Source organism: Dreissena polymorpha, chromosome 1 (assembly GCF_020536995.1).
Source record: "Dreissena polymorpha isolate Duluth1 chromosome 1, UMN_Dpol_1.0, whole genome shotgun sequence".
NCBI lineage: Eukaryota > Metazoa > Mollusca > Bivalvia > Myida > Dreissenidae > Dreissena > Dreissena polymorpha.
This window is the reverse complement of record NC_068355.1, coordinates 124,683,438-124,694,141: the sequence shown is the minus strand read 5'-3', so window position 1 is coordinate 124,694,141 and position 10,704 is coordinate 124,683,438. Positions and strand designations below refer to the sequence as shown.

Here is a 10,704-nt window from a genome sequence, read left to right as displayed (position 1 = left end):
CGTCATTCACTGGATAGAGTTGCTGGCTTTTTTCCACAGGAACGGACTGGACATTTCTCAAGGAAACATTTGCGCATACAAGTTCTATTTTTATTGCTTTATATTAGTACATTCATTCTATATTTCAATGGATTTTGTATTATTTCATTTGGCGTATATATCCCACCAAATTTCAGCCCACATATTTATTAAAGGAAGACTAGAGTCATTGTCCTTCAATTGTATCCTTTATTTCAGACCTTTCTTAAAAACAGCAGTTTGTAAGCAGTGTTTTATTTTTATTCAAAATCGAGTCCGGTAATCGGCTCCATTTCCAATGGAAAAAGGTATATATTTCCAATGGAAAATGGTATATATTTTTCCCAAATGAGAGCTAAAATCTCCCAATGGTAGGTTTCCTCCCCCCCCCCCCCAAAAAAAAATAAATAAATAAAAAATTATTTAAATCTCAATATTTTATTCAACTCCCATTATTTTAAGTTCAACCTTAAAGGCTAAGTATAATATAATTAATACTAAAAACACTTGTATTCTGAATTTTGAAGCATTTAAAAAAAAATCCAATTTTAGTCAAAACGCAAATTTTCACAATCCAACAAACAAAAAACAAACTGTTAAGCTTAAAACGTTATGTTAAAGGAAATAAACAGTTTTTTTCTCCCTGTATTGCTGTAACAAACTAAGCAGCATGTAAAGGGAGCTAACTTTTTCTGATTTCATTTAAGATTTCCATTCAGAATTCTTTCCCTTGTATACATTTAAAAAAAATTGAATTTCATCCGTAAATTTTTCTTTCAGACAGGAAACTTTGGAATTTATATCACATTATAACATATAACATAAGAATTAATTGCTGCAAAGTTTTAACAATGGCTTTTGATATGCGCTTAATTGTATTACCTGCAGACGAAATGTACGGTGACATTTGGCGCCAAAGTAAGAAAATACATCAACAACAGAGTACTCTTTAAAAAGGAGAACTCTTGTGAAAATGAACGAATCTACGAAATTCGTGGAATATACGATTCCTAGAGAAGATATTTCTTATTGTGTAGAATTTTGTAATTCAGAAACATCTTCTCAGCTTCTCGCAGTTGGAACGGAGTCCAAAGTTTCTATTTACCAGCTTAAATTTAAGGTGCCATAAGTTTTCGCGATAATTGCAATTTAAGTTTGAAAACATATTGTTTAAAATCATTTTGCAATAGCATCGTTCTGTCATGAAGTCATGTTAGAAGCTTTAAGGGTTTCAAATTCATATAACTGTGCAGAATAACCATACAAGAATTATTTAACATATTAAATTACTTAGCTTTTTCCAAATTAATTATGGACATATTTATCTTTTTTGTTATGTCAATATTTTGTAAAATGGCCTCTATATTGAAACTCATACTACAAATGCTTAATGCATGTTGTGACAGGTTTCATATCAAGTGAGTTTAGTTTCATATTCTGTAGCACGTTTTACATCAGATTTTTGGCGGCAATAAACTTTGGGTACAGTCGAAATTAGTCCAATGTAGTAAAAGTAAGGTCACTTCCAACAGCCTTGCTGTTGGGCTAGCTCTTTAGCGACGTGGTTAAGGTGTCTGACTACCACTCTGGAGGTCGTGGGTTCAAGCACGGCCTGCAGGGGTTTTTCAGCACTGTCTGCGCCTCCGGAAAACGGTGGCACTCCCAAAGCAAACGGACCCGATCCCAAACCGAATTTATAAAAAAAATCCCAACTTCCAAAAAAATAATTATTTTTTTTAAGAATGAAGTGTTTTATAACTTGTGTGACCAACCAGTGTTTGTTTTGGTAAAAAATATCTGCTTGAAGGTTTTGAATGTACAGTAACAGTTCTTATCTCAGAGTGTAACTGTTACTGAAAAAAACAAAACTGCAGTTCTTGAATAAACGTTTAACATGCCCAATATTGCATCTGTTTATATAAAGAAGACAAAATAACAAATAAAAACGAATTAATTTGTTAAACCACTGAATTATTTTAGCATGATAAATTCACAATTTTTTCCCAAATGAGCCGTTTTATTGAAGCAAAAATTCCCAAAATGGCCATTTTGTCGATAAAAAATTCCCAATTTGGTCAGACTCATTTTCCCAAAATAGGCAGAAAACCCCCTGGCCTGAGCTCAGTATTTTAACATTAATGGCGACGAGGCAATGTGAATCGGGAAAAGGGTCTGAGCTGTATAATGGTTTCTGGGAGGGCCATGCGGATGCAAGACATGCTGTAGCGGGCGTGTCTGGGCCTTGAAACAATAAAAGGGGGAGGAGTGTAGTGAAATAAGGCCACTTCCAACAGCCTTGCTGTTGGGCTAGCTCTTTAGCGACCTGGTTAAATGTCTGACTACCACTCTGGAGGTCGTGGGTTCAATCCCCGGCCTGAGCTCAGTATTTTCACATTACCAACTTGTTGACACTCTCAAATATTAAGATACTTTTTATATTGGTAATATTTTTAGCCCATATAAAAAGTTTCTCAAAAATCTTTGCGCGTCTTATAAATAAGACTAAGTCGAAATTGGCTGGGTACGTTTTAGTATATTTTCCATACCACCCTGGGTATACTTAATATACCCCGTACCCGGGGTATACTCTTAAGTATACTTAAGACCCAGGTACATTTAAGTAGTTCCCAAGCCAACAATGACCAATGGAGGGTTAATTAAAACTTTCAAGAAATGCTATTCCAGGTCTGAAAACACTACCACTGTTCCAATTCCATATGTTGCCATATCACTGTGTCAGTTGAAAGTTGCATGGAGTTTCGTTTTTACCTAGGATTGTATTTAGAAAAAAATTATATTTGGTAATAAATGTGGAATGTCATATTAATTTACCATTAAAACTATGATCTTGCTCTGTGTGTTTATTAACATTATTACTTGTGTTTACGTTAATTGTTATGCTTATTTTTTTATTTCATTAAGAATATAATTTGTAGCCCTTTTAATGTAACTTATGAACAATTAATTTTGTTCAAAGTAATTCTGCAATAAAGAGTAACCTACAAATACATGCATTATTTATGTTTATTTTCAAAATCTACACAAGTGGTGTTCTTGCACAATTCTCCTTTTATGTCTAATACTAATGATAATTTTATGTGTAAGCAAAGATTTAACAAGAAAAAAAAAGACATATGATAAGTAGAAATCAATTTGCTTTAGGAAAACAACGTTAACCATTGTGATGTAATAAGTAGATTATGTCTAATTATTTGTACTAGGTAAAAACCAGCTGAGTGCTACGTTAGTTTCCTTGAACACATTTTGTCCCCTACCGGTGAAACCGGTGGGGACTTATGGTTTGTGCTCCATGAGTCTGTCTGTCAGTCAGTCAGTCTGTCACACTTTTCTGGATCCTGCGATAACTTTAAAAGTTCTTCATATTCTTTCATGAAACTTGAAACATGGATAGATGGCAATATGGAGATTATGCACGTCATTTCATTTTGTTCTTACGTCAAAAGTTCTGGTTGCTGTGGCAACAAATATATATATATAAATCTGACAATGGTGGAGTTTCACTGGTAGGGGACCATATTGCTGACAATAGTCTTGTTTTAATATATTTCCTTTTTTTAGCTCACCTGAGCACAACGTGCTCATGGTAAGCTTTTGTGATTGCCTTTTGTCCGTTGTGCGTTGTCCGTTGTGCGACATCAACATTTGCCTTGTTCACTCTCTAGAGGCCACATTTATTGTCCAATCTTCATGAAATTTGGTCTGAAGATTGGTTTCAATGATATCTTGGATGAGTTCGAAAATGGTTACGTTTGCTTGAAAAACATGGCTGCCAAGGGGCGGGGCATTTTTCCTTATATGGCTATATATGGCTACAGCAAAATCTTGTTAGCACTCTAGAGGCCACATTTATTGTCTGATCCTCATGAAACTTGCTCAGATGATTTGTCCCAATGATATCTTGGATGAGTTCGAAAATGATGTCGGTTGGTTGAAAAACATGGCCTCCAGGGGGCGGGGCATTTTTCCTTATATCATTTTATATGGCTATAGTAAAACCTTGTAAACACTCTAGAGGCCACATTTATTTTCCGATCTTCATGAAACTTGCTCAGATGATTTGTCCCAATGATATCTTGGATGAGTTCAAAAATGGTAATCTTGGCTTGAAAAACATAGCTGCAAAGGGGGGGGGGGGCATTTTTCCTTATATGGCTATATATGGCTATAGTCAAATCTTGTTAACTTTCTAGTTTGCTCAATCTTCATGAACTTTGGTCAGAACATTTGTTTCCTGCTTTGGTTTTATTATGTCAATATAATGTGACATTAACTGTGTTATGTCTGTTTTAGTCATTAACACTTATGATAAGCCTTTCAACTAAGAGATAACTGCAAGAAAGACAACATGTACATGATTTTGCAGTATTTATGCAGTATTTATCTCCCTTGTTTAACCTGGTTCAGTAATCTATTTTTAGTTCTGCTCTGGAATTTGGGAAGATATTGATCATTGATAAATGCACTGTTCTGAGGGAAAATTGACTACTCTGCCATTGATATCTTCTGAACTGTATAAAATAAGCTGTTTTGGCTAATTTAAACACCTCTTGATGCTTTCTTGAAAAGTTAACAGCTCTTGAAAAAGGTTGGAATTTCGAAATAATTAAACTGTAAATTATTTTTAACACCAGCATCAAGACATTTTGGCATTATTTTCTAAATTATTCTTATTATTTAGATTATTTTTATTTGGCATTTTCTAAATTAGAAAGACTCTATTCATTTCAATAACTTTAGTAAAAAAAAAATATTTTTACATTTGATTCACTGAAGTTTCCTAATCTCCATAAATATTGTTTTTTAGATTAAATTAGACCTATTTTATAAACTCGATTTTTGAAGCACTTTCTAGACTAACAGTAACTTATATTTATATCAGTTTTTTTGACAGATTTTTAACTTCTTTTTACATTCATTAAGGTATTTACTGTATGTTGTTCATTTTTGTAATGATACTTAGATTCTTTAGACTTGGCTTGTACCTGTTCTTAATTTTCTGTCATTGTTCTTCATTTTCCGAGTTCTTGGAATAAAGATTAGTTATTTTTGTTAAAGCTGCCCTGGTTTTCACTTATAAATAAATTCTTTGAGTGTATTTAGGCGTCCCTGACTGAACGCCTTTAGTTAACTGAATTACAACCAGTCAGTATAGTCATCCTGACCGGAAATAAGAGTTCGTCAAATAAATATTTCCGCATTACATAAGTGCTCACAAAGTTACATAACTTGTAACCGTCCTGTGACCGGTTCATTTGCGTAAGCGAAGGAGACCGCACTACCACACCTGGATAGGACAGTTGAGTTCGATAATGGTTTGGATCGGTAAAAAAACATGGCCGCCAGGGGGGGTCTTTTTCCTTATATTTATATAGTAAAAAAGCTTGTGAACACTCTAGAAGTCACATGTTTTGCCTAATCATCATGAAATTTTGTCAAAACATTAGTTATATGGATGTCTCGGACGAGTTTGAAAATGGTCATGATCAGTGAAAAAACATAGCCGCCAAGGAGTGGGGCAGTTTTCTTTATATGTATATAGTGACAACATGTGAACAGTCTAGAAGACACATTTTTTCCCAATCTTCATGAAATTTGGACATATCTTGGAAGAGTTAAAAAATGGTTCAGGTCTGTTAAAAAACATGGCCGCCAAGGGGCCATTTGTTGTTCATTCTTCATGATACTTGGTTAGAACATTTGTTCCATTGATATCTTGGGCTGCAAAGAACAGGTCATTTCTTTTTATCTCAGGTGAGCGACTTTGGGCCTTTCAGGCCCACTTGTTTGATAATCTTATCACACTGAATTGAATTGTTTTGTTGACAGGAAGAGGATGAGGATGTGGAGGATTTCGAGTTTCAACAGCTAACAGACTTCCAGAATGGCTGCCGTGTGACTGCAATGTCCTGGAGCCCTGACACATCACTTTTCTCACTGCCAAAAGTTATCAGGTGAACATTGAGAGATTGGGAATGGGACTGAACTTTGCCTCAAAGTTGCCCCCAAACCCCACTCCCAAGTATAAAATATAAAATACTAGCCAGAGTGAAGTAAAGGTGCTTGTTTGATAAGACTGGATCACTGTTTGACTATGTGTTGATATTTTTGATAATACTATCTGAGATGGCATACGGTAATTTGTGTGTGTTGAGGAGTGGGGGGGAATATTTGCATATAGCTATATTTTTGCAATGTAGCTGGACAGTGCCCTTGATCTACATTTTTTACGGCCGAATATTGGTGGCTTCCCCCATCAAAAAAGTATACTTTTCCCCCCTATTTTTTGTAATAATATTTAGAAAAAACTAAATGAAAAACAAAAAAAAATCAAAAACCTTAATTGACATTCTTTTTATAATTTATCATTACAATAAAGTCTCATTTAAGTGTCAAATATACTCAATTAGGTGTACGGAAGAAACCTCCTTCGGAAGAAACCCCCTTCCATAAAAACGGCAAAGCGGAATAAACCCCCTTTCACGTTTTGCATACGCGGAATAAACCCCCTGGCTAGTTTTGCATATGCGGAATAAACCCCCTTCCATAGCGGAATAAACCCCCTTCCTTAGCGGAACAAACCCCCTTCCATAATGAAATCATGAGTATGAGGGATTCAAGCAAGAATATGCGCAATTTTGTCAAATATTTATATTAAATGTGTAAAAAACGCTAGCTATTCTTACGACACAGGAACACTAACTCCGATCCTAATAAAAAAGACAAATGCTTCAGTTATTGTAGAAAAATATGTACGTAATATCTTCGTCACGAGCGGCTCGGGCGCTAATTTGTCGTTGCTGCATTTTATGAAATTCGTCTTCAATGTAAAAATTGTCTTGTCTATTTTGTGTTATTGTAACATATTTTTATTAATATAGTACAATTTAACACATATAAAACTCTTATAATCTCAGTTTAATGAGTGCAAGTCAAATTCACACGAGTATCTCATCATTAACAAGTTGTGAACAAACGGTCGGTACACTTCTTTAATCAGCACAAAGCTGTTTGGAAATAGATTTTCACACTTTCATTTAATTAAAATCAATGTCCTTTAATGTACTGGCTATTGTTGATAATGGTGAGAAGTTGTGTAATGATCGACCCCTTTCATTCATTTCTGAAAAAGTGGGGATCGTGTGAATTTATCTACAGTTTTTTTATCCCCACGCTTTTTGAAAAAAAGGTGGGGATATTGTGGTTATCTCCGCCGTCCGTCCGTCTGTCCGTCCGTCCGTCCTGGCCACTATCTCCTCCTACACTAAAAGCACTAGAACCTTGAAACTTACACACATGGTAGCTATGAGCATATGTGCGACCCTGCACTATTTGGAATTTTGATCTGACCCCTGGGTCAAAAGTTATAGCGGTTGGGGTGGGGCCGCGTCAGAAATTATCACTCATTTTTTTAGGTTATTTTACATTTACTTCTTTATTTCTACACCGATTCACTCCAAATTGATACTGGACCTCTCTTATGACAATACGGTCAATCTCAACCATGCATGGCCCCATTCCCAACCCTGGGGCGCCCCGCCCACATAGGCCACACCCACCAAAAATTTCCATTTACTATAATTTTTTCATTTCTACACGGATTCACTCCAAATTGATACTGAACTTTTGTTATGACATTAGGGTCAATCTCAACTATGCATGGCCCCAATCCCAACCCTGGGGCGCCCGCCCACATAGGCCACACCCACCAAAAAATTCCATTTACTTTAACTTTTTTATTTCTACACGGATTCACTTCAAATTGATACTGAACTTCCCTTATGACATTAGGGTCAATCTCAACTATGCATGGCCCCATAACCAACCCTGGGGCCCCGCCCACATAGACCACACCCACCCAAAATTGCCTTTACTATAATTTCTTCATTTCTACACCGATTCACTTCAAATTGATATTGAACTTCTCTTATGACAATACAGTCAATCTCAACTATGCATGGCCCCATTACCAACCCTGGGGCGCCCCGCCCACATAGACCACACCCACCCAAAATTGCCTTTTACTATAATTTCTTCATTTCTACACCGATTCACTTCAAATTGATACTGAACCTCTCTTATGACAATACGGTCAATCTCAACTATGCATGGCCCCATTACCAACCCTGGGGCCCCGCCCACATAGACCACACCCGCCCAAAATTGCCTTTTACTATAATTTCTTCATTTCTACACCGATTCACTTCAAATTGATACTGAACTTCTCTTATGACAATACGGTCAATCTCAACTATGCATGGCACAATTACCAACCCTGGGGCGCCCTGCCCACATATGTCACACCCACCCAAAATTGCTTTTTACTATAACTTCTTCATTTCTACACCAATTCACTTCTAATTGATGATGAACTTCTCTTATGACAATACGGTCAATCTCAGCTATGCATGGCCCCATTACCAACCCTGGGGCACACCTAGGTCAAACATTCGGCGTGGGGATACGCGTCGGCCTCTGCCGCGCCATTTCTAGTTTAATTACATTTGCTCAATTAATTGGTATGAATATATTATGCATTAGTTTTCGTGTATTATATGTCTGTTTTTTCGTTAATAAATGCGTGTATGTTTTCATCAACTATTTGTTTATTGCTTTTAAATATATGCTTGTTTGATCTTTGTAAATAAATGAAAATATATTATATTATATTTTTGTCTATTTAATCCTTCAATAAAACTTATTATTCCAAAATCATAAATTATTCGTTTTATTACCATCTTGATTAATTCTAACTACAAAGTATCTTTCTAACACAATGTTTATCACAATAACGATGTTTGAGATTCACAGCTTGACTATATAATGTGTATCACTAACAACTTGTGAACAAACGGCCGGTACACTCCTTTAATCAGTTTTTCACACATTAATTTAAAGTGATATTATCACTTTTTTCACTGTTGAATTGAGCTAAAGCTGAAAAGAATAAACAGGTCAAAAGACTGTCCCAGTCCTCTAAGACGAAATGATGCGTAAAACAAAATTGTGTCTGTGTGTCGTATGAATGAATCTGCAATGAAACTTAATTAAGATTCACATCGTACATCGAGTCATTTCTGTCGTCAGATGTCAAAACGAAAGTACGGTTTATATTCCAATGCACTATTTTCTCTTTCCCGGATAATATTTTGGTATGTTGATGCTGTATTAACAAATATAAGTATATATGAAGTGAAAACACCAAAAATAAACAACGGTTGCGATATACACTTATAAACAAAGCATATACTATTAGATGCGCATAACACATTAATAATGGATTTTGGATAACACTTAGGAAGGGGGTTTATTCCGCCTGTCTGAAAACTTGAAGAGGGTTTGTTACGCTATGGAAGGGGTTTTATTCCACGTATGCAAAATGTGAAAGGGGGTTTATTCCGCTATGCCGTTTTTAGGGAAGGGGGTTTCTTCCGAAGGGGGTTTATTCCCGTAATCACTAAATTATAATAACAAAAGCAATGAATATAGTGTAAACATGTACATACATGTAATGTAATAATGATTGAGTAAGTAAAAAAAATCACCCATAAGAGGAAAAGGGTGCTAAAAATTCTCTCTCATGAGGGATGTGGGAAGCTTCTCTAGTAGCCAGAGAGGGCCCTGCTGGAGAAAATACTGGTGAATATAAGGGCTACCACAATGTTGTAAGTGAGACCTGATTTTTGGCAAAGAACCCTGCAGGGCTAGTGGCTTATGATAGATTTGTATATGCCTGTACACCAGTGTAAGCCACACAATTTATGATGTAGATTGCGAAGCCTTGCTTCTTATTTTATTATCACTTATAATGCAACATTGTGTAAATTCTGTAATAATTGACAACTATTTTGTAAATTGAAATAAATCCAAACAGCCATTTCAAGTTCACAATGGTTTGTATCTAATGGCAATTTACAAAGAGACATAGATAATACAAAAGAAAACTTGGATACGAAAAATATTCAAGAAATACAGGTGTCCGAAAACTTAGAGTAAAAAATTGAAGTTTCCGAAAATAGCGTCAATTGTATCAACGACTACCGGTAATAGCATGCGCTTGTAAAATACCATGCCGTATAGTTTAAATTACAGTTATATATGTTTGCATTTTTAATAATTTTAAATGCTTAATTAATTTGACAGAAAGTTACTACAAGGTTGTACTTTGACCAACGAGTTCAAAGACGAGCATGTGATGTACAGATACTCGCTAATATGAACCTGTTATTAACGCAATAAAAAAGCAAACTATGAATTCTTTGTTTGTTTATTTCCGATAGTTGTTGTCTAACACCTTTCATTGTTCGTAAAACTTGCAATAGGGTGCATCACACTTTGAAGCGTTCAGTATTTGTCACAGTTATTTTACTGAGAAGGGGTAGTACCATTGCGGTAGATAATTGAACTATTAATTGACACTACCCCTGATAATTGTCATAACGCTTATGCTATCGGGCAAAACTATTGTTTAATACCAGTTTACAAGGTTATTCACCCAATAATGCAAATGTAATGGTCCGTTGCCCTCAGGCATGCAGCTGCCATGTTTTATGATGTTAATCTGGTTGTAAACCCCCATGATCAAAGTGTCATTAGATATCAAAAACAGGGCCGAAATTGGTAAAATAGCGCTGTAAAATATACTGTCCAAAAACTTAGAGACATTAA

The 10,704-nt window shown here is 35.5% G+C and overlaps 1 protein-coding gene across 1 annotated transcript in view; it reads left to right on the top strand.

Moving 5' to 3' along the window:
* Nucleotides 1-932: 932 nt before the first annotated feature.
* Nucleotides 933-10,704, top strand: part of LOC127848817 (nucleoporin Nup37-like) — a 29,422-nt gene continuing 19,650 nt past the window's right edge. The window contains exons 1-2 of the mRNA XM_052381453.1: nucleotides 933-1,138; nucleotides 5,866-5,990. Of these exons, the coding sequence (XP_052237413.1) occupies nucleotides 992-1,138; nucleotides 5,866-5,990 (272 nt within the window). The 5' untranslated portion in view covers nucleotides 933-991. The remainder of the gene's footprint in view (nucleotides 1,139-5,865; nucleotides 5,991-10,704) is intronic.